General features: G+C 40.6%; 1 protein-coding gene across 1 annotated transcript in view; it reads right to left on the reverse strand.

The window, feature by feature from the left end:
* Thbs4 (thrombospondin 4) overlaps positions 1-23,914 on the reverse strand; it is a 43,963-nt gene extending 20,049 nt beyond the window's left edge. The window contains exons 1-8 of the mRNA XM_042690894.1: positions 23,827-23,914; positions 18,669-18,872; positions 6,475-6,722; positions 3,939-4,047; positions 3,551-3,633; positions 3,204-3,255; positions 2,810-3,012; positions 747-884 (exon numbers count right to left, since the gene is read on the reverse strand). Coding sequence (XP_042546828.1) covers positions 747-884; positions 2,810-3,012; positions 3,204-3,255; positions 3,551-3,633; positions 3,939-4,047; positions 6,475-6,722; positions 18,669-18,872; positions 23,827-23,914 — 1,125 coding nt within the window. The remainder of the gene's footprint in view (positions 1-746; positions 885-2,809; positions 3,013-3,203; positions 3,256-3,550; positions 3,634-3,938; positions 4,048-6,474; positions 6,723-18,668; positions 18,873-23,826) is intronic.
* Between the last annotated feature and the right edge of the window lie 539 nt (positions 23,915-24,453).

The following is a 24,453-nucleotide window of genomic DNA, read 5'->3' on the forward strand; positions in this document are numbered from 1 at the left end:
GAGGTCATTGGTCCCTGTCATTTCTCTGTGTCTAGCTTGACTCCTTTTTCTAGTGTAAAAATGGTGCCCTCTACAACCCTTTGATAGGTAGTAAGGAAATAATGAACCCTTGCCCTTCTTCAAAGCTAATAATTTCCCTAAGGTAGTCATTTATTTATAGACCAACCATTTTAAAGGGCTGAAAACATCAAAAAGAATTTCACAGTCAGTCAGTTAAATAATGACCAGGATATAGTAGAACATTTGGAAATAAATGGAGACTGTCATGAAGTACTCAGATGCTTTATGGCAATTTATAGCTTATATAAGGAAAAAGGTTTCCTTGGGGGATTATCTCTCTACTCTTGAAATCCTCTCGTTTCTGAAATGGCTTCTGATTGGCAACAACAGCTCTATAAAAGGGACTTAATTTTTCAAAGCTTTTATTTGTTTTCCTGGTTCTCAACCTAATCTACAGGACAAAATGTCCGAAGGCTCCCAGCAAAAGAAGTCTGAAATCATGCCACATACCTAGTGTTACCCATTTACTGTTTTTCTAGCAACACTCTATTATCCCAGCTTTCACAGCTTCTTCTTTTCTAGACTTTATAAACATAGATCCTCAGAAATGCCTTGAAAACTTCACAATTCACTTATTGTATACCCAAGCACTGGCTGCCGGAGGAGATGAAGGGGTCTGTTGAAGAGCTGGGAAATTGTTCGGATAAGATAGAAAATTAATAAAGAGCAGAAGAACTTCAGCCCACCTGCTTATTTGACTTAGCATAGTTGATCCCAACCCCCTGCACCATGGGCCCTGTGAAGCCCACTGGGCAGGCGTCACATCGGAAGCCAGGAGCCAAGTTCACACAGCGTACACCTGGGTAGCAGGGATGGTATTTACACTGAAAAAAAAATTAGTCTTTAGCCACATGAGGAAAACACTCTTGAACTTTCCCCTATCTATTTGCAGATGCGTATATATATATATATATATATATATATATATATATATATATATATATATATATAATTTACTTTTTTTTGTCGGTTGTGTGGCCTGAACTCTGGGCTTGGGCACTGTCCCTCAGCTCTTCAGCTCAAGGCTAGTGCTCTACCACTTGAGCCACAGAGCCACTTCCATCAACTATATTTTTGGTGGAAAAAATGATACAAGAGAATTAGGTTTCTGGGTTCATAGTTACCCACTGGACTTGAATGACCTCTCCAGGCAAGGGATGTCTTTTTTGGTGTGCTGGGTGCTGTCCCTGAGTTTTCAGTTTGTTTGTTTAAGGCTATCATTCTTATCACTTGAGCCACAGCTCCACTTCCAGCTTTTTGCCCGTGAATTAGAGATAAGAATCTCATGGACTTTCCTGGCTGCACTGGCTTTGAACCATGATCCTCAGATGTCAGCCTCCTGAGTAGCTAGAATTATAAGCACCAGCTCTAGCCCTGGCTGAGGATTGCCTTTTAATAGACTTTGCTGTATTATAGAACAATAGCACATCAAAGTCAAAAGGATACTTACTATTAACCAATTTATCTCCTAACGTAGTAAGCTCCCCTGTGTTTTAATTTGGTTAATATATCCTTGGGAAAGGCCCACACCTCTGGACCACCTGTCAACTAGTTTCTAGGTGACTACCAAAGCATCAGAGAGCCAACTCCTCTCATGGAAGACCTTGAGAAAACAGGAGGCTGGTGCTTCTTCAGTAAGACATGATTCTCTGCCTTTGTCTTTGCCTCCTTCATGCCCTGTCCAACTCATAGCTATTCCAAGGCCCTTGCAGCCTGTGAGATAGGTTCCTACACATAAAAATTCAAACACCAACTTTAACTAATGTAAAAAAAATGACCACTTCCTGTTCTTTCAAAAAGGAGAAAAATCCCAGCACACAGATAAAAGACAGATGCAGTTTTGTGAAATACATGCAGATGACTCTTCGACTGAAGGATTACTAAACACTATTTTTTTTAGATAGAGTCTGGCTATGTAGCCCAGGCTGGTCCCAAGCTCATGATCCTCCTGACATCCCCAGAGCTGGGATTAATACTAGGGATGATCTTAATCAGTAATCAGCTGAGTGTCACTATGAGCCTGCAGGAACCTTGGCTATGGCTAGTCTCAGGTTCCTACATGCCCACCTCCCTTCCACTTCTTTTATCCTTCCTCTGGTTGCTGAGGCCCAGAAGCATGTTTTGGTGGCAACCTTGTTATCTGCTATGGATACAGCTTTGTGATCAGACTAGTGACTAGATAACCATGATCTTGACACATTTCCCATTCTGAGGCTCTGCCCAGAGATCATGCAGCCTGTATTGACTGTATGTATTCTTATCGGCCCATTCTTGGTCACTTTTGTGCTACTCACAGGCTAACGTCCTCCTCAACAGCTCTTGCTGGTGTGAGATTGTCTCTGCTCTTCTGTTTTAAGAAGCTTGAAGAAAGCTATTCAAATTTCCAAAATATACCCTTGCACAGATCCTCTCCTCCCACCCTTTCAAAGACAGAGTAAAAGCAAATTTCTAATACAGATTGAAAAAAAAAAAACCAACAATGAAGATGTTGCTACAATCACAGCCCTGGAGCAACAAGGACTGGTAAAATGTTAAAAACCGAGAGGAGAGTACCAAACATGGCCACATCTGTGTGTCACACCTCCTTTACTCATTGGGTCTCAGTGTCTCCAAAGATTCAAAAAGAGGAACTTTTTTCATGGATTCTGGAGAATGACGGAAGCCATCCCTCAGTCATTAGCCTGGTTTCCGGTTCCGTTCAGGACATGGCAGTTCTAGGGAGCCTCTACCCTGTACACCTGAATGTTACCTCATCAACGTCAGAGCAGACGATGCCATTGCCCGTGTAGCCCTCAGGGCAGGGCCCACACTGGAAGCCATCTCTAGTGTCGGTACATCGGACACCTCGGAAACATGGGTTGGAGTCACAGCGCCGTGGAGGCCGAGTTGGAGGTGCCGGGGGTGCTGGGGGCACCAGTGTGTTTGGGGTGGGAGACTGAAAGCTGAGAGGACCTAAGGGGAAATAAAACCCCAACAATCCGTATTCATCGCTAGGGAATTCAAAGGATATAAAATGAAATACTGTTTCCCCATGAACTTTTCTTCCTTTCCTTCCAATGGTGCAGAGCTGCAGCCCTGTGGCCTCCCCTAAGCCCCCTCCCCTCCCCAATGGTCTACTCCATCCCACTCAGAAAGTCACTTACCACACGCCTGGCATTCAGCGATAGTGTTTCGTAAAAATGATGTTTCCTTGACCTTTACAAATGGACAGGGTGTGGGGAAAAGATTAGACAGGAATACCCAATAGAACTAAGGAATGAAAGAACCTATATATGGTGCACCAGCAGCCTTTGATGGCCTCCCCTCTACCTGGAGCCATGCAAGTGTATCCCTCATCTGCAGAGCACTTCTGGCTGACCTCTGGGAAAGTGCGCTGAATGAGGCCACCAGCCTCTCTCCTTGTCTGTGCAGGCTCACAACTCCAACCTCACGTACAGATTTCTGCTCTGCTAAGGTATGAGGTTTTCTCAGGGTAGATCCTGTTGGTTACCTGCTGTCTTAGAAGATCTTTCACCTCCGCAAGCAGTTGGTTTAGTTGTGTCATTTGACCCAAGAACTGTCGATTAAAGTCCCCTGTAGGAATAGCAAAAGGGAAAGAGCATCTGGCTAGTGACAGTCAAAACCAAATGATTCCCCGGACAATTACAACAAGGAGATTCAAAAACCTAGGGTCTAGCCTCTGGCTAGTTAGTTCAAGTTCATATAAGTTATAAACAAGTGTAATGAAAAGATTCCTTGCTCTGGATGGTGCTAAAAGGGTTGGGTTTTGCAGATGCAGATGACAGTCTGTCAATGGGTGATGCACCTAGCTCACTCAGAGGTTTTTGGCATTTGTCTTTGCTGATAAGAGGATGCGAACCCCCCACAGTAGCCCACACCTGTGCTTGTGGTGGCCAATGGTTCACTCTGCTGCAGGAAGCAATCTTGCAGGCTGGCTGCCTGGAACAGTGAGCCCCGTACCACCAGCTTCAGCTCTTCCAAGAAGTCCTGGAAAACAAACAAAAAGGCACATGTTTGCTTACTGGAGCTTTCTGCTACCATTCAATACCAATGTGCTTCTGGATTCACAAGACTCATAAAAGAGGAGCCCTGTATACTTGGATGCTGGCATCTTGCACGATTTTGTAGGTTCACATTTTTTCTAAAGCCTGTAGGCTCCATCCTTTTTTTGAGTGAAACAAATGTGGAACAAGCCAGTTGCCTGAGTAAACACTGTCAACTAATTTGGCCTGGGCATTCATCAAAATGGCCAAGAAAAGGAAAGGCTGTTTTCCATCATGGTAAATGAGTTATAGACTGTAATTATGATATTGGTTTTGAGCAGTATTGTTTTTAGGATGCCTTGGCTCCAGGTTTTTGCAAAGCCTCTGATTTCCTTGGGCTATGAAAATGGAGAAACAGTACATTCTACGATCATTAGGCTGTTGGCACTGCATTTTTATATTATTGGTAGATATCAATCATTCATTATTTAGTCACAAAGTCAATTTCCTCATCCATTTATCTTGTAATGGCTTACTTGTACTCATTTTATTATATCTGTAAGTGTTAACTGCTAATGTAAAGCTCTCACCATTATTTTAGAAATGAGCATGCTCAAGATTTTCAGAGGAATTCTACTTTATGGCTTAGTCAAGTTAAGATTTATGTAATACATGCCATGTAACAGGCCCTGGCTTAGATGCTAGGCTAGATTCTTCATTGTGGGACCACAATGGACTTGAAGCACCAAATATTCTGAATGCTTAGAATATGTGGCCTGACACTTTAACTGATTGAGTGAATGAATATGTGGCTACCAAGACCAGCTTGCTATGGTTCCTGCTGATATTCCAAGGAAGCAAAGATTTTGAGAAATGCTAATTAGTATAGTTCCCTGGTGACCTTGTCAAGGGTTCTGACTTCTAGAAACTTCTACAAACTGACTTATTTGGATATGGACACTAATTTCTGGTATGGTCAGTGACAAAATTTCTGACTGTCAATAAGATTTCTTGGAGATATTTTGGATTTCAGAAAAGTTAAGTAGACTTTTCCATTATTTTTTTCTATGTATAAATTCATACTAATAATCTCTCTAGCTAGATGTGGTGGTTAATGTCTGTAATCCCTGCATCAAGGAAGTTGAGACATGAGGATCGTGAGTTTGAGACTGGTCTGGAGTACATAATAAGACCCTACTCCTCCTCAATTTCCCCTCCCCCTCAAAAAAAAAAGAGAAAAGAAAGGAAAAGAAAAAAATAAAGCAAATAAAATATTAACAAACAAACAAAACCCCAAACCAAATTGCCATCTGTAAAGCCAAACTAAAGCCAACCAAATCCTTCTTAGATTTTCATTTTCTTGGAATTTTTTGCTTCCTGTTGTTCAAACACAAAATTCTAGGATCAGATTCATAGTTTTTATATTAACATCTAAAATCTCGCTTCAATTCGACTTACAATGAAAGTCATTGCTTACACACTGCTTCTTTGAACAAAGGCTACAGAGCAACTTGCATAAAGTACATGTAATGAAGTAATAAAATAGAAATGGAAAATAAAGATTGAGAAAAGACAGCAATATTATAGGTCATAACAGGCAAGCATAGTTACTGATTTGGGCATTGATTGCCATACCAGATAAAATTCAAGTATCATGACCAGATATAAATTATTGGAAAGGACAAAGAATACTAAACAAAGCATCTCCTAGCACAGAAATTTTCAAAGCACTCTATGTCATGGCATGGTGGTGCACACTTCTAATCCTACTACTCAGGATGTGTGAGTTCAAGGTCAATTTGGGCTATACAGTGAAAGCCTCCAACAAAACAAAACAAAAACAAGTTCTGTGGATGTAACTCAGTGGTGGAGACCATACATATTATAGTCAAGATCCTAAGTTCTATTCCTAGCATTGCGAAAGATGTTTGTGGCAATTTCTATAGCAGATAAAATGATATAATAAAGGTAACAACAATATCACCATTAAGTGAAATAAAATACAGAGGTGATGGAATTAAGCCTGATGTCCTTCCAAGACTTGTGAAAAAAAATCTCTTTTTCATGAAAAATGAATTTAAAAAATCATAGAAGAATAACTACTCCTTTGTAGCTATGCAATAAGAAGAGTTGACTCCAAAGGCTCTACATACAATCAAAAGCAAAAATGCTCAAATTTTGCTGTCTATTTGAACCAATATTTTAAAAATAGTAATGTCTAGGTACCAGGGTCACAGATTGTAATTAATTAGTCTTGGTGGTTGTCCTCTGGTAGAGAGACGTGTGGCAAGTTCCTGGGTGATTCTAATATGCAGTCAGCATTGGACTCACTGGCCTGGAAGCTAACACATTTTCCCAGCACATGATTCCATACCGCATAGGCCCTTGCAGGCCCTCTTTCCAGTTTGGAGAATGGTTTGCAGGTTCCTACCTGTGCCTTCCTTTGGAAAGTTCTCAGTTCAATAGACTCAAGATCCTGAGAGAGACCAGAAAAGGCTCTGGGAAGATTCTGAATGGAATCCACTTGGGTGCAATCCACATAGAGCTCTACAGAGCCTGTCCCTCGCTGCAAATTGGTCAGCCTCAGGAGGATCCTGTGCCGCTTCCCATCAGCCAGCTGCAGGTTGTTGAAAACCACCAAATAGATCTTCCCATCATCCTTCAGGTAACGGAGGATGGCTGGAAACAAACATAGATCAATGAATGGAGTGTTCAGTGGAAATGGGTTAGTTCTATGTCGAGTGGCCTTCTGGTCACAAGGGTAGATCACTGAAAAGAAGGAAAATTGTAACTACAAATATTGATTCATCATCTTATATATGCCAGAAATTGTCCTAAGCACACACAAGATACTAGGATAGGAACATCCTTTCCAACCATGGATGTTTTGTGCTCATGGATACACACATGATACTAGCAAATTTCAAAATAAGCAATAAGGCTTCTGATAGTGAAAAATATGATGAGCAAATAGAATCCTTACCAGAAAGTAAGCCCAAATCCAAGTCAGTGTCTGGGGGCATGAATCCATAAACTTACCAAACATTCAGTGAACACTACCATATGCTCCTTACTTACTCTAAACATTTGAGTTCTCCTCATGGCCATGCTATCGAAATACAAATGAGGATCAAAAAGCCCAAGTAGTGAAAGAGCTTTCCCAAGAACACTGTAAATTGCAGGACTAGAATTTGAATCCAAGTATGAGCTATTCTATGATTAATGGACTGCTAGACATGGATATGTGTTGTCTGTAAACACATGTCAAAAAGAGTGTAATCTTTTATATTGCACTTGAACAGCCTGTTGTTAACAATGTTCAGTTAACAAACAAAGAAGTTAGGAGATCTACTACCTTATTGGTAGGAGATCTACTACCTTATTGGTCATATTGGAGCTTAAACTCAGGGTCTTGCATTCTTGATTAGCATTTTTGCTCATGGCTGTTACTATGCCATGTGAACCACATCTCTAGTTCTACTTTTTGCTGGCTAATTGGAAATATGAATCTCTCAGATTTGTTTGCCTGGATTAGCTCCCATCCTCACTTCTCAGATCTCAGCCTCCTGAGTAGCTGGGATTATAATTGCAAGTCACCAGCTTCTAGCTTTACATTTTATCATCATCATCATCATCATCATCATTGTTGTTGTTGGTCATGGGGCTTGAACTATGAGATCAACAAATAAAAATTTATAAGAATTTTTTTATTCTGGTTTTCACTTTTTCTTTTTATACCATTTTTGTCCTGAACGTATTAGGCCTTAAGATAAAATTTAGTCATATAAGCTGGCCCTTTGAAAGTGGAGCTCCTTGGCTGAGATTTGCTAGAGAGATTAAAATGATCTACTTTCAAGGTCTTCATAACTCAACAACAAACTCCATAGGTCCACACACAGGTATCCCTTCCAAATCCAAATCACTCTCCAGAAACAATTCCAGGAACAAGAGAAAGGATGATTGTACATGTTGCTGGATAGTGGATGTGGTAAACACATCACTGCAGCCTAAAAGGTCCAAGCCAAAGCCTTCAGCTGCCCCAGGGTGGAAAGTCTTAAATTGTCAGAACAGGTCTGGAAGGGAAAATAGTAATGTACATCAGAAGTTTAAACATGTACAGATCCTATGACCTGGCAAGGCCACTCCGGGGACTTGCTGCTAAAGGAATTAAAAGAAGACTCATCAAGATATATGCATAAGAATGGCCATTTCAGAAATATTTAATATAGTGAGCATTTGACAGGGCATATATATGTGAAAAGAAACAGTTGGCTACTTAGATTATTGTATGATGGCTAAGTTCCCATAGCTCATACCTGAAACCCTTGCTATATAGGAGGCTGAGCTCTGAGGATCATGGTTCAAAGCCAGCTTGAAGAGGAAAATCTGTGAGACTCTTATCTCTAATTAACCATCATAAAGCCATAGAGGGAGCTGTAATTCAAGTGGAAAAGCACGAGTATTGAGCAGAGTAGCTCAGGAAAAATATCCAGGCCCTGAGTTCAAGTCCCAGGACTGGCATACAGTCTCATCTAGAGAGTGTGCTTTCTCTCTCTCTTTTTCTTCTCTCTCTCTCTCTGTCTCTCTCTCTCTCTCTCTCTCACTCACACACACATACACAAATTATGGTATGAATAGAAAACAAGCCTCTATGGAATAGCTGTATATTAAAAGAAGAATCTCATTACTGTTAAATGAAAAAAAGAAGTCATAAGCCAGCATATTTTCATTCAGAAAAAAATTTATACATGTATATTTGCAAGCATACATGTGTATGTATATATGCACATGAACATGTGTGTATAGAAAATGAGAATATATCAATATTCATTTAATAATTGTTTGGATGATATGTACTTTTTCGTCTATCTTTACTGTCTAATTTTTCTATGAGACACCTGTTCCTTATGAGAGCTTATTTGGTGGTTCTAGCAGAGGATCATAGTATTCATATTTCTCTGTTGGTAGAGAAACTCCTCTTTCACTGGTGTGGCTCAGCTTCGGAAGGGACTCACATAGCATAGTGAGGGAAGAGACTCCCACTGAGCCATGGCTGAATCAACCCTGGCAACCAATAGGGTGACTGATGTCACAGTGAGATCACCTTCACATCCTAGAAACACCCATCACTTACATATAAACAAGTAAAGACATGCATTGCTGTCCATCCGTGATTTATGGCAAGTACATGACTGGGATTGCTTTTCCTTAGGAACCCCTCTGTAAAGTGTAAACGTGAGCTTGGGACTGCCTCATGGACCAGTTAGCCAAGAATCCCTATTTACATTGCAGTTTCCCCAAGGAAAATAATCTCAACTGAGAAACTTGAAGGATATATTTAAGGGCTTTTCCCACATTATGCTCTTGAGGTTAATTTTCCTGCTCCTCTTGAACTCTGACCAGACTTCTTTTTCCATCTGACTATGGTGAGAGAGAAGGAGAGTAGGAAGCCATCATTTTGTGACTTGATGCCAGATGGGGTCAGAGAGATCTTCTCTTATGTCTATGTGGTCACAACAAGCTTCTTGAGAGAAAAGAACTGGTAAACCCTGACAAGGCAGACTAGCCAGAGGGGCTATTGATGATTATAGTCTAATAGTAAGTTTCCCGAAGTAAACTCTCAGCAAGACATAAGGGATAAAAAGAAAGAAAAAGCTAGAGAAATATTAACATGAACAGAAATTCTTAAGATTTCCTTTCAACATGAGATCCAACAGGGTTTTTACCATTTTATTTCATGTTAATTGTTGAGAATTTACAAGAGGAACTCATGGCTGGAAATAGGAGTCGCCTATAGCAGCTAAAAGATTGAGAAATGGAGCCCAAAGAAGCACTAATCCATTTTTTACTTTAATAACTTTATGATTTAGAATTGTTTTTCAAGGTCCTGGAGTGTTTATAAGCCAATAAAAATGCCACTTGGAAGCCAGGCGCCGGTGGCTCACACCTGTAATCCTAGCTACTCAGGAGGCTGAGATCTAGATCTCGGTTCAAAGCCAATCCAGGCAAGAAAGCCCAATAAACCACTCAGAAAACCAGAAGTGCTGCTGTGGCTCAATAGGTAGATCGCTAGCCTTGAGCTGAAGAGCTGAGGGACAGTGGCCAGGCCCAGAGTTCAAGACCCAGAACTGACAAAAAAAAGACACTTGGACTGCCAAACTTGAATTATGTCAAAACATTTATTCGATGTTCCCTGATTCTAGTTATGGCCACTAGTTCTGGTCCCTATATTAACAATTTAGGGACTTAACACAACAATTTAGGGAATTAACACTTAGGGACTTAAAACAAATACAGTCTTTTGTGATACTGGGTGAACTTAGGGCTTCACACTCAGACTCTACAACTTGAGTCACACCCTCAGTTCTTTGGCTTTTAATTTGTTTTCAGGTAAGGTCTCTTGCCTGATCTGGCCTCAGATGATCTTCCTAACTCTGCTTATAGACTAGCTGCTATGTCAGGCATGTGCCACCTTGCTCAGCTTGTTTTTCAGATAGAGTCTCGTGCTAGCCTCAAACCATGATCCTTCTATCCCACACATCCTAAGGAGCTGGAATTACAGGTATGCACCACCAATCTCTTGATTTTTTATTTTTATTTTTTACCCAACCTAAGGTTTCTATGAAATTCAATGGAAACATATTTCCCTAGACATGCTGCCAGTCTTCATAGGTATTTTCAGGGCACATGAGCTGTGGTTTATTTTCATAACTGAATAGCTGAGTTGAATTTTTATCAATAGTGTCTATTGGGTCTTTTATATAACAGGTACACATTAAATGTATGAACTTCCAATGAATAATTAAATGATTTAGACCTTTTCACATAGAAAATAAAAAGATCTGAGTGGCAGTTTAATTTCTCATTCGATGTACCAAAGCATACCATGTGTCCACACTCTTACTTAAGGGGATTCTGTACTTCTTGCCTTGCTTTTTGTTGCAATGCAACACCTGGATGATAAATCTCTCATGCTCTCAGATCTTGTGACAATAGCAAGAGGAAGAACGGGAAAGAAGAATTGTGGAAATTTTCATCTTCACAATGTCTGCTAGCAGAAAAATTATCAAGGGCCTTGACATTTACCATTCTTCAAACTTGATCCAATAATTCTCCTTTCTCGTGGCTTCCATTTTTCATTTTTCTTTTTTATTGCAAATTCCTTACTTCACTGCCTCTACACTTATTATATCCTACAGCAGCAAGACAACCCCAGAGGGCTGACTGGCGCCTGCTCAGGAAACTTGGTGTTTACATCAGTTGCACTGAGTCCAGCAATGGCTGAAAGCTGTGGTCCCTGGAGCCCCTGCTGCACCCCTTCCAGGCCTTTCCAGAGCATCACCGTGGGGGGGAGAGAGAGAGCTCTTTCTAAGGCTCACTTGACCTTGTCATAACCCAGCACACACACAGAACAGAGAGAGCAAAACAGAGGGGACAATAGTTCAGAGGGAGTAAGGCTGTCATCCACCCTCCAGCAAGGAACGAGAAGCCAGCACCTGACTGTGGAAGCTCAGTCCTGCCACACCCCAGTGTCATCACTGCCCCGGGGAGCACTGAGCTCACAAAGATGTTCCTGGGTACAATTCTGTTTCTTCAGCTGCAGCACATTCAGTTCACACGTACAATTTCCCCTCACCACCAGCTCAACAAGTCTGCTTAGGAATTCAATCTGTTTATCTTGCAGGCTTAGTGCAAAGGAAAATGTAGCCATACTAGACTGGTGGAGAAGATTCCTGAACTTCAGGTGCTCCTGTGCCAAACATCATGCCTGCCTCTACTCTGCTCCATTTTAGTCTTCTATGTTAGATTCCTGGCTCACCTTGCCACTGCAGGTCTCTTCTCAGATTTGGGGGACTGACAGGTTGATCTTACAGAAGTGCTCTGATGAAGTTATTGCTTTCTTAATGGTGAGCACACAGACAGGTGAATGAAATCCTTCAATAACTCCCTAGTGGCTTCTAAATATTGTCTAAAGCCCTTGCCTCAGGACTGGCCCCATGCTTTTAGCCACTTTCACTACTCTCCACTCTACCAAGTCTATGTCTTCCTACTTCTCTTATGTTCCATATCACTGAGATTATATAGTAGAAGGCAATATACTTATTTATAGAGATGACAGAATAGATCAGACAGAATACTTGCGTGACTGCTCTGAATTTTATTATCCACAATTAAATCTTTTAGAAACTAAGGAGTTTTTTTTTTATTGGTTTGTTCATTTAAACCCTTTCTCTCCAAATGTATCATCTTTTTGTATACTTGACAATCTGGGGCCTGGTTCTGTGGCGCTGTCCAAAAGCTGTATAGTTCCATACCTGATGCAGAAAGCCCACTCACTTGTCTGATTAGAGCCTGTCCCAGTGACTGGCAGTGAGTGACAAGCAAATTGAATCAATGAGGTCTTCTTGAGACTGCTGTCTCAGGAAAGAATTTTTAAAAGGTGCTTTTGGAAAAGTGGACATGGTAGTCAAATATATTATGAAATGTTGACCTACAAGGTAACCAAGGAGGATGACAGTTTTAACAAACCGGAACTGACAGCATTTTGCCAGGTTGGGCACAGGAGTTCAGTCCCCTGGCCCTCAGGCAGCAAATTCATGGAGGCAGCACAGAACTGTCTGCTTTTCTTGGCAGATGGCTTTACTCCGGCACTTTAAAATATATAATAGAAACCACCACTGTCAAGGTTTCTTCTTCTTTTAAAGTAATTTACATGTTCAAAAATGCCTTCTTTCTATTAATTCTTTTGTAATGGAAATTTTTGTTTATCTTTGCCTATGTATCTTTATAGCCTAAACACAGTAATGTTAGCATTTTTGATTCATATAAAAGGTAAATCATCAAATTGCCTTTGCTAAAAGTACTCTGGGTGATAAATTCAGCTTGTTTCAATTTTATTTTGTGCATGTGTATACTGGTATTGGACTTGGCTTGGGTGCTATCCTGCTGTCCCTTAGCTTTTTTTTGCTCAAGACTGGTGCTCTACCACTTGAGCCACAGTTCTAGTTCTGGCTTTTGGCTGGTTAGTCACACAGACTTTTCTGCCTTGGCTGGTTTTGAACCAAGATCCTCATAGGTTAGTCTCTGAATAGCTAGGATTACAAGGAGAAGCCTACTGTTGCCTGGCCGGATTTTCTTATGACAGTTTGAACAGATGTAAAGTTTACAGAATATATACCTACACAGCAGCAGCAGCAGCATAACTATCTAGTAAAAGAAGGGAAGCAATCATATCAAATATCTACAGAGGGCTTTATGTTTTAAAAATTATGTGACTAATCATGATGCCTAACTCTGTGATACAAAGTTGTGAGGCACACAGAATCCAAAGGTCATATAACAGAAGGAGTTGCATAGCCATTTCTTAAGTCATGGAACCTTTCTAGCCTTAGTAAAATCACAGCATATTAGCCTGATAAGTCATCCAGCTTAATATCTCACTTCACAAAGCTCTTCAATAAAGTCAGTGTCTCCTCTCCCAACACATTTCCGGTAACAAGGAACTCATTACTCTGCAGAGAAACCCATTTCACTTTTGGAAAGCTCTCCACAGTTTTCCTAACATAGAGCCAATATCTGTTTCCTCTCACTTTCACCAATGAATCCTCATTGTACTCTTCAGTGCTTTAGACAGATTTAGTCTGACCCTCATTTCAAATGACATTTTTTCAAATACCTTAAGGGAACTTTTATCTCTCTTATCTTTTGTCTGGCTTCTTTACTTTCCTAGCTTTTTTTTTTTTAACTTTTCAACTGGGTTATGATAATAATAATAATAAAAGGCGCAAGAAGGTCTAAATGGATTCAGTTCTTCTCAGAGTACTGTCTGATTTGACTGTATCTTTGTGAAATGTGTTCAGGACAAGATGTAATTTTAGATGTGGCTTGGACATTTAAGAGTAAAATGAGACTATTAATTTCTTTAACCTGGACACATGTATGTGATATTCAAACTTAAAGAGCTTTTTTAAAACAGTCGCATCATAGTATCTACTCATTCATTCATTCATTCTGCTCAACACTGACTGGTTTCTCCTGCTGTCGACCTCTTAGGTTAGATTTCTCACATTCTATGCTTCTGCAATTTACTTCTCCCTCTTGGAGCATGGATTTACATCTATGCTTGTGAAACTTTATCCAATTTGATTGTGGCTTGTAATGCCATTTTGCAAATATTGATGACATCCAATATGTTCAGTTTGGTTTTCCAGCTTTGTGCTGACTATAAACACAATAAATACTGTCTATCTTCATTTAAATCACGATGTTGAGAGGCTCGATGCTAAAGACAATTTTGCCAAAAAGCTTCTAGCTACGTAGTGATAAATCACCTCACAACACTCAGCAGTACTATTATCTATCTATCTGTCTGTCTGTCTGTCTATCTATCTATATCTTATTCTTTTTTATATTATTCAGAAAGGTATAATCAGTAACTGCATAACGTTATTTTGTGCAGTAAAGATACATTATGCTCCATAGCATTTCTTAATCAGCTTAGAGGTCTCGTGGAAAAATAGTCCCGTGTGACTTATCGTCAGTAACTCCAATTTTGTGTTCAAAAAATTCCAGATTTCTTTTCCAGGCAATCTTAAATTACATGAAGAATACTACAGACCTCTGGGAGTTTGTGCTAGAAAGTTCACTAGCCTATGAGTTTCAGAATCCACCTTGCCTCTCTTTCTAGAAAGGAAAACATGTCTCTCTCCACTCTGTTCTCTGTGATTTCTAAATCACAGTGATGTTGCTACATTCTTCATCAAATATCCCAATATGTAATGACATAGACAACTAAAGTCACTGAAGAGATTGGTATTATTCTATTATGAAGATGTTGGGTGTTATTCTGCTATCTCCTCATTTAGCTCAGGTGGTTGTTTCCTGCTAGTTGTTCTTGACCATTTGAAGAGCATTTCCTTTGATGGATAAGATAGAAGCAAAAGAGCTGAATATGGATTCTTTCAACATCTGTTAATCCTGTATTATATTCTAGGCAGCGGTTTATTCCTTCTTTATTTTGAACATAGCTTTTTGTGTGTGAAGTGTGAATCATTAAATTTGATTCAATTAGATTTTAGCTTCTCTGTCCTAAGTTTTGTGAAAGTTTAAAAATTCTTAACTTGTTCTTCCTATAGTTTTGTGAAAATTTCAAAATTCTTACCATCTTCGCACAAACCTACTTTAAAACTGAGCTAATTGAATGGTTAGAATCTTTTAATAGTCAAGAATAAAATGAGCCTTGAGCTTTTAGAACAGTCTTGGAATATTGAAAAGAATCAATTAAGGTTATAATTGAATTCATGGCCCTTTATCTTTCCCCACTCAATATGGAGTCCAGAATATTAATTTCTGAGCTTCCCACCACTCTCAAGCTATATTTCTTTTTGGCCAGAAAGTTCAAGAACAACTGTTCTAGACCACTGGACATCTCCTATCTGTAGGCTCTCCTTAGTCCTGATAGCACATACAGGTAGGTTTCTTTCATTTCCACAACATTAACTTGTTCTTCTGTGACAAAGATAAAAAAAACAGTTCTTCTCATTGTCTTTTTTCCTGAAAGGTAAAGCTATTTTCAAGCCAAGCCTTTGTTTTCAGACGATAAACACTAGAATCTTGCTGTCCATCTATCTATCCATCCATCATTATGTAGTATTTAAAATATGAAGTTTTAAAATTGCATCTCAGAGTCTAAGGGGGATGATTACATAATTCAGTTCTTACAGTTGACTTGTGAGACAGCTATTATCATTCTACTTTAGAGATGATAAATGGGCTAAAACAGATTGAGATATGTAGTCATGGTGACCAGTTGGTAATTAAAACCCAGGATACTAACTGGAAATTTGTCCATGCCAGATACTACAAAAGCATCAACCATATTCAGTCAAGTGGTTTCTGTAGAATCCTTATTTTTATTAAGACTTTGCGTCCACTTTGCTAATAATTTGACCAATATTATTTTCATATTCTTATATTTTCATTCAAAAAGTCTTCAAGATTCACTTACTAACCCTCCTCATTTTTTTGAATACTTACTATGTACCAGGATGAGGAAGTGTGTTAGTGTTTCATAGCTATGACAAAACACATGGGATTGACTACTGAAAAGGAAGAAAACATTATTTTGACTCACAGTTTGAGAGGCTTCAGTCCATAGTCAGTTGGCTTCACTGCCTTTGGGCTTGTGTGAGGCAGACTCATGGTGGGAATACATGATACAGCAGAAACTATTCACTTCATAGGGGCCAAAGGGTAAAGGAGAGAAGCAGGAAGGGTCTAGGCTCCCAAGATGCCCCTCAAAGGTATGACCTCAATGACCTGAGTTCCTTTAACTGGGCCCCAACCACTAAATGTTCCATCGGCTCCCAACCATGTTGCCAACTGGGACAAAGCTTCTTGCACATGGGCCTTTAGAGGAACAGTCACCATTTAAACCCTAACAGGAGTGTCTATCAACCTTCTTATCTTCTTCCTTAGAGGTCGATAAGCTCGTATGTATGGCTTCATTCTATTATTGGTGATTCTTCAGAAGAAACACACTAACAAGCTCCTCACTCATTTCTATGTCTGCCCCCTGTATTTAGTGTTACACTTGTTCTGTCAGCAAATGGAATCAGTTCAGAAGTGACTTCCTTGTGTGTCCTGGTCTCATAGACTCTCTATGATGAATTCACACAGACGGAGCAATTTAGGAATAGAAGGGAGATGCAGTGATAGTGACAAGTGAGGAGCAGAGTTTTTTCTCACTACAGAGGACCTTGTAGCCATTAGGTTGAATAAGCCAATGTGTCTAAAATAGTTTAGTCAGAAGCTACTGGACTATAGATGAAGAGAAGTGATTGCTACAAGGAAGGAGCTCCTTCAATAAATGCAAGGCAAATTAGCTTTTTGCTTGGAAGGGGAGCTGGGGTATGGCACTGGGTTTGAACTTGCCATGCACATGCCATGCAGGGGCTCTACCACTTGAGCCACACCACCAGCACTTTTTGTTTCTGTTGTTTTTCTGATAGTGTCTTATGTTTATAACTGGACTAGCTTTAACTAGGGCTCTCCTTTTACATTTCTGGCGTAGCCAGGATGACAGGCACATGGTACTACACTTAGTACACTTATTGATCAAGATGGGGTTTTGAACCCAGTTCTTTCTAACCAGACTGGCCTTAAACTGATTTTCCTGATCCCTGCTAAGATGTAGGCATAGGCCACCATGCCTATCTCCATTCTTTTTTTGCTTTAACTCTATAGTCCCATGAAAGCTAGGAGTTAATCTTTTAATCTACAGATTTAAGGGTGCAGTCCTGAGTAGAATCTAAGAGACATCCTGAAACACTAGGAAGCATCTCCTTTTAAAGCAAGTGGAAAAAAAAAAAAAACAGGCAGAAAGACCAGTCTTCCCTTCCTGTTTTATTAAATGCATGAGACAGCAGAACATGTATCTATCACATTCCTCAATAAACAAGAACAGGTGTTGTCCCCAGGGCATGGGTGGAAGGAAGAGGATGAAAAATAGTGACCTTTCTTCTGGGGAGTCATTTCTCAGTGCTTGCAGTCCCTCCCTTCGGCAGTAAAAGAGATGACAGCAAAGTGGTCAGAAAAGTGAGAGCTTGTGTAAGCTGTCAGGAAGCAAGCAGCAAAGAGCCCTTTATTCTCTTCTACGGGAGGAGGATATTTTCCCTATCCAGGACAGCTAGATCCTTGCAGAGCTGTGCGCTAGCTCTGCTCAGACTCCGGAACTTGAGAATGATGGGATCTGCTGTTAGGGGCTGAATGCTTGTGTCCACATCAGATTCTGAATTAAACTCTGAATTTCCAGTAAGATGGTGATTGGAGGTACCTAGCCTTGGGAGAGGCAAGTAGGACTAGATTAGGTGGTTCCCTCATGGTAGGATTCATTCCTTTATAAGAAGAGAGATAAGAAGACTAGGAAATATGTTCTCCGTACTTTTTATAGAGGATACAATGAAATGATGAACATCCGTAAGCCAGAAAATGGGTCCCAGAAGTGGAGGTGTGCCTCAAGTGGTAGAGTGCTAGCCATGAGTGAATAGGCCAAGTGAGAGTCCAAATAAATTCAAGCCTCAGTTCCAGCACACACACACACACACACACACACACACACACACACACACACACACACACACACACACGCACTCCTAGGGAGAGAGAGAGCATGAGCGAGCAAGCGAGAGAGCGAGGGAACGAGAGAGACAGAGAGACAGAGAGATAGAGAGAGATAGAGAGAGAGAGAGAAAGAGATAGAAGAGAGAATGGCCCCTTATCAGCAACTGTATCTGGCAGCACCTTGACCTTAAGACTTTGAAGCTCCCAGAACTGTGAGAAGTAGAGTCTGTGGTAATCCATTAGTATTCTATTGGTATTTTGTTACAATAGCTGAGTTTTGACAATGTCAGAAGCTATCTTGGCCCAAAACAATTCTTTATTCTTTCCTCATATAATCTCATCTTCCACTATAGGTAAATGAACAATAAGAAGAATGTGATATTGAAAATGAAACGAAATGTGTAAGAATAAAGTTGCACAAAGGAACCATTTTCAGGACAGTGGACACCAATTCTTCGGATAGAAGGAGAGTTTTAAGGAAATGCTCCTTGCAAATGTACTTACCTTTATTTAAGCGTCCCATTACAGTAAATTCAAAATATTTGCTATTGTCCGATGAGGAGTAGAGTCCAAAGATGGTGGCTGAGCTTTTAGTCTGCAGCTTGAAGGTGGAGATCAAGTATAGTTCATTCAGGGCCGGGTCTGTCAGGACAGGCTGCAGAGCAGCAGGGTTCAGCCTCTGACTGGAGGATGGCAGAAGGTCAAAGACTGGGAGAGGGAGGAAGGGAGAGATTAACTTTGTGAGAGATTAATTTTGAGGAAAACATGTTTCTTAGGGGCCATTTGACAATAGCTACAAAATAATGGAAATTTACTGTGTGTGTGTGTGTGTGTGTGTGTGTGTGTGTGTGTGTGTGTGTGTGCGCGCGTGCGCCCACGTGCGCCTGTGCACACTTTCATGTACATGTGCCAGTTCTAGGGCTAGAACTCAGGTCCTGGACTCCATACCTTAGCGTTTTCTACTGAAGGCTGGCACTTGAGCTACAGCTCAACTTCAGCTTTGTAATGGTAATTAGAGATAATAATTTCATGGACTTTCCTGCTGGGGTCGTCCTTGACCCATAATCCTCCAATCTCAGTCTCCTGAGTAGCTCAGATTACAAGTGTGAGTCACCAGTACCTGGCACCTTGTATCATGTTTTCACATTGTCAGGCTCACAAATTCTTCCTTGTCACTTGGTAGTGGCTGCACATTTGAAGCAGTAGAAATACAGTATAATATTCATCACTAGTTAGAGTCCTTAAGGGAAGACTAAATTTGCAAACAAAATTGGATGTGGCTGCACTAGTGGCTTTGAAAATGCCTACTAGGAAAAACACTAAGGCTTGAAGTACAATGGGGACAGGTGGAAGCATCCAGCTCATTGTTTTTCTCATGTCCTCAAGCAGCGAATTTCAGTCATGGGTTCCCTTAGGTACCTAGCAGACCAGAACCAATTGTATTTTCCTGGTCAGTGATAAATGACAGTTAATATAGCTGAAGGCATGGATGCAGTGATAGGTACAGGGTCACTAAAATGATTGGCTGCCTTGTGAGATCTAAATATTCCCTTTGTGCCTCCAATATTTCTCTGTTAAAAAAATAATCCTATAGTGGAAACAAAACAAAATGATGAGGTTTCTCATTCTTGACTACAAATTGATAGGCAAAGTTGATGTGCAGAAACAAAAAATCTGCATTTGTATTTGTATAAGTTGTCTTTGATCAAGTAAGCAACACTTTTTAATAAAAAGTGTTTTAAGATTTAGTAAAAGCTATAGAAGAGTATGTTTGAAGTCACTTAAAAGGCAAAGGCTCAATGTGGGTAATACTCACTAGAAGTCAACTTAGAATTTGTTAGTTTATGCAATTATTGTTTGAACAATTCTGTAGCCTACAGGAAATTCAGTACCTGTCTCTTAGATACAATAATCTGATTACTAAAATGATAATACTAATAATTTATAAGGTGCTCTTACAAAGCATGCTAAGCATATTAATGGAAAAATGAGCAAGGAACATGAAAAATCAATTTACAGAAAAAATTATAAATAATAAAGAAGCATATACATAAATTTTCATATTTACCCTGATGGAGAAAGCTAAGTTATATAATAGGACATTATTTTAACTCCAAATCAGAAAAGTCATAAACACAGTAATAGCCAGTAAGGATTCAGGGAAATGGGCCCTCTTTTTCATTTACTGCTTGGAAAGTTTTAAGTAATATAAATACCCTGAAGACAGTTTAAATAATAGTATTAAAGGCCCTAAAACACAAATGTCCTATGACCTAGAAATTCTACCTAAAGAAATTCATAACAGAAATAATAGATAAGACAGCATATGATTTAGGTACAAGGATATCTGCCATCAAAATTCTAGAATTTTGTTTAGGAAGGAATTAGGTAAAACTCTAAATGCAAGAGAAATAAATCCTGAAGCTCTCTTGACAAAGTATTTTGCCATGAAAACATAAACTTTCGTTGGTTGGGGAATGCTAATCAAGCCATCCTGTGGCACTTCACTCACTCAATAAATTACCAACTACAATATCAAAATACTGAAAATAACTTGTGTCCTTTGTTACAAACCTGGCTAAGTTAGTTTCAGTTCTTAAAAGAAAAGAAAGGAAATACCATCTACTTAAAAAATACAGCTATTTAAATACCTTCAGATAGGAAAAGATGTTTGTGATAAAGTAAAAAAAAAGATTATGAAAGCTTGTCACACAAACTTTTGAAAACATTTGAAAGAGAAGACAACATAACAGCCCATTCATATTAGTGGAAGCTATCTAATATTTTTCTTATCCAATTTCTATTTTCTTTTTTTTTTTGGGGGTGGGGGGGTTTGGTCGTGGGGCCTGAACTCTTGGCCTGGGTGCTGTCCCTCAGCTCTTTAGCTCAAGGCTATCACTCTACCACTTGAGCCACAGCGCCACTTCCGGCTTTTTTTTCTGCTTATGTGGTGCTGAGGAATCGAACCCAGGGCCTTAAGCATGCAAGGCGAGCGCTCTATCACTGAGCCACCTTCCCAGCCCCCCAATTTCTATTTTCTGCAATGAGTAGATACTGCTTTTATTATAAGAAAGAATGAATAAAATTCTAAAACAGGTAAAAATTCAAGTACTCACAAACATCTGTTTTCACTTTGGCTTCTAATTGATCTATCTAATTGATCTCACACAATAATGAATATACTACTAGATGTGTTGGAAAAATAAATCTATTGTGTGTGTTCTTTCTAATTTTCCATGTCCTCAAATTATGAAGACAGCTGCCTACTTTATTTCAAAAAGGGATTATTATTATTATTGCTTTTATTGTTGTTGTTGTTTTCAGCAATTGGAAACTTTGGATTCCTACCAATGAAGGTATCTTCAGAAAAGAGATATGTTCAGGGTAGATGAATGCATCCAAATGAAACATGGCACTCTTCATCCTTGGTTCGACTTTGTTCAAGTCCATAATTTAACTCAAACTAAAAGTTCTGTATCTCAATCTATATGGTTTGTTTGATCCATTTGCTGCTCTCTCAAGAGGCAGAGTGGGGATTAGTTAGTAATGACTTCAGGATGTTTAAAAAAGGAAATAAGACACTATCATTTTCTATTAATGTTATTGCCTTTTTAGTCCAACTAGAATCCAAGCACAAGCCTCTAGTGTTAGAGGTGAAATTGCTGCTACCAATGAACCCAACTATTATGTAAATTGAATACACTAATTTAAGACTTGTAATTCCCACTCTAAAAGGAGATAAGCAAATTATCCAGTTGAGCTGATGGTTATCTACTCAATAAGAGAGTCTATCAAAAACTTGACTTAATCAGATCATCTACTGCAATTAAATTAACCAGATAGTTAGATTCTAGCCTGAGCTTTTAAGTTTCCATAAAACTGCCAGGTCCAAGAAGCAGAAGTCATGCTTAAGGTACACCACAAGGTTGTGCATTCAAATGTCAAGAATTTATTATAACACAAAATATTGGATCCAAATATGAATGTGTCAAATAATCTTTGCCACAAGAATATTTTTTGAATTGTACCAAAAAAATAGCTCTTATATGGTCATATGTACATAGCTTTTGAGCTTTTCTGCTCATCTGGTAAGATTATCCTAGATGTATACTCATTATTGCAACTAAGGGAAACCATAGGACCTAAATTTCTTTGGGTCTGGCTTACTTCACTGAATATGATTTTTTCCAAGTCTTTCCATTTCCTAACAAATGGGGCAGTGCCATTCTTTCTGATAAGATGATGCTAAATGAAATGAACCCCAAGATTTGGACATCAGAGGTTTTTCTTTGTTGTTGTTGTTTTTAATGTACTATGTGATTTTTTTGGTTTCTTTTGTATGTTCTTCCCCCTATTGTATATCCCGTTTCACTGTATTTGATTTTGTACATACATTTATCTAATTTGGGGACAGGAAGGGGGATAACAAAATGCTGAAACAAGGACACAAGGTGACCCATTGCAACAATGATACTCACAAGGCACTGTGTTGGAAATGAACTTTACAACTTGGGAAGGGGAGAGGAGTGGGAGAGGGAAGGGATATTAGGAGAAAAACAAAGGAGGGGGTAGCAATGTTCAACAAGACATGTACTCATTACTCAAGTAACTGTAGCCCCTCTTTACAGCATCTTTACAGTAAAATAAAAATTTTTTAAGTTAGTTTTTCTGGCTTCCTAGAAGCACAGGGCATAATGCATATTACAGACTTTGGCATTTCCACTATTTCAACCCGATCTGAAATTAGTTGCACAGGAATCCCTGAAACCACAATTCCGGTTTTCTGGTGTGGAATCAAGATGAGTTTCTTGGTGAAATGAGCAGCTTAAGTGAGTGATCCTTGTGATGGGGACTTAAAGGGGTTGAAAATGTTTTTTGCTCTGGCTACCAGGAGAATAACAGTTGTCACTTCCAGTGTCTCTTCCAGTTTTCTTAGTTAATATTAGAAATCAACCCAGACACTAAGTTCAAATAGGAATATGGCCTAAAGTCTTATCTTCTTTCTTCCTCTTTCTTTCTTTCTTCCCTTCCTTCCTTCCTTCCTTTCTCTCTCTCTCTCTTTCTTTCTTTTCTTTCTTTCTCTTTCTTTCTTTCTTTTTCTTTTCTTGTCTTTTCTACAAGAAATTCTGTTTAACCTAAAGAGCTCTCTGTCCGAGGGCATTTCATTTTACCAAGAGCAGGAATATTGAGGTATCTATATTTATTGAAGTTTTAAACCTTTCCATAGACAAAGACCAATTTCTCAGTCCTTTTCACTTGTCTCAGGAATCAGTACACTTAGCCAACCTCTAAATGATAAGAAAGCGTGCTTCTTTGGGATCCAAACGGAAAGGCTGGTGACAGAGAAGAGGCATGAGGAGGAGGCTGTGCTGGGGGTGGACACAGCTTCGGCCTCCCCAGGGCATCGCAGGGGCCCGAAGCTGGTCTTCAGCAGCCCGTGATTTCACCCAGGACCTTGTAGGGAGCTGTGAAACGCGCTTCACCACGTCGCCCTAGGCTGAGAAAAAGCTTTGCATCCCTCCAACTGTTGCTGTTAGGGAATAATCGAATTTCAGAAACGTCTAGACTACCCCCAACTTCCAATCACAACGTGCTTGGATCCGAGCCCCAGAGCGACAGGGATGTGCGGGGCCTGTGAGCGCGGAGACGATGGCCCACTTACCCTGCGGGGCGGCCTGGGCGCCGGCCCCCGGCCACGGCGGCAGGACCAGGTGCAGGAGCAGGAAGGCGGCTCCACGCGGGGTCAGCATGTTCACCGGTGGATCGGACGAGCGACGGCGATCTTGCCGGGCCTCAGTGTCCCGGGGCTGGCAGGGTGCCGTCCCAAGTCGGGGGATGTCCCCTCCCCACCCCGTGGGCCGCGCAGGTGTGGGGTGCGGAGTCCGGGAGCCGTCGGGGACCGGGAGGGCGCTCGCGTCCTGGCCACGCGCGGAGCTGGGGCGCCGGCGGCTGGGCTGGACGGCCGCCACCCGGCGCTTTATGGTCCGGCCGCCCCGGGGGCGGGGGAGGACCCGGGCCAGGGCGGCCCCCTTTGGCGAGGATCCCCCTTTGCCGGGAAGGGTGGGGAGGCGCGAGCCGGGGCGGGAAGGCGCGGAGACGGCGGGTGAGCGCGCACGGGCATCCTGGGGGGCTGAGGCGGGAGGGCGAAGGGAAGGTGGGCGACAGACGGGTGCTGCGGACTGCCACGAGGCGCGCGAGGACCCGCGCAGACCCTGCGGCCTTTCCCGCTCGTTCACCTATGAAAAGGACTGCGTTTTGGAGGGGCTTCCAGAGTTTCCCCGAGTCCCTC

This window comes from Dipodomys spectabilis, unplaced genomic scaffold, assembly GCF_019054845.1.
Source record: "Dipodomys spectabilis isolate Male_0828 unplaced genomic scaffold, ASM1905484v1 ptg000140l, whole genome shotgun sequence".
Taxonomy (NCBI): Eukaryota; Metazoa; Chordata; class Mammalia; order Rodentia; family Heteromyidae; genus Dipodomys; species Dipodomys spectabilis.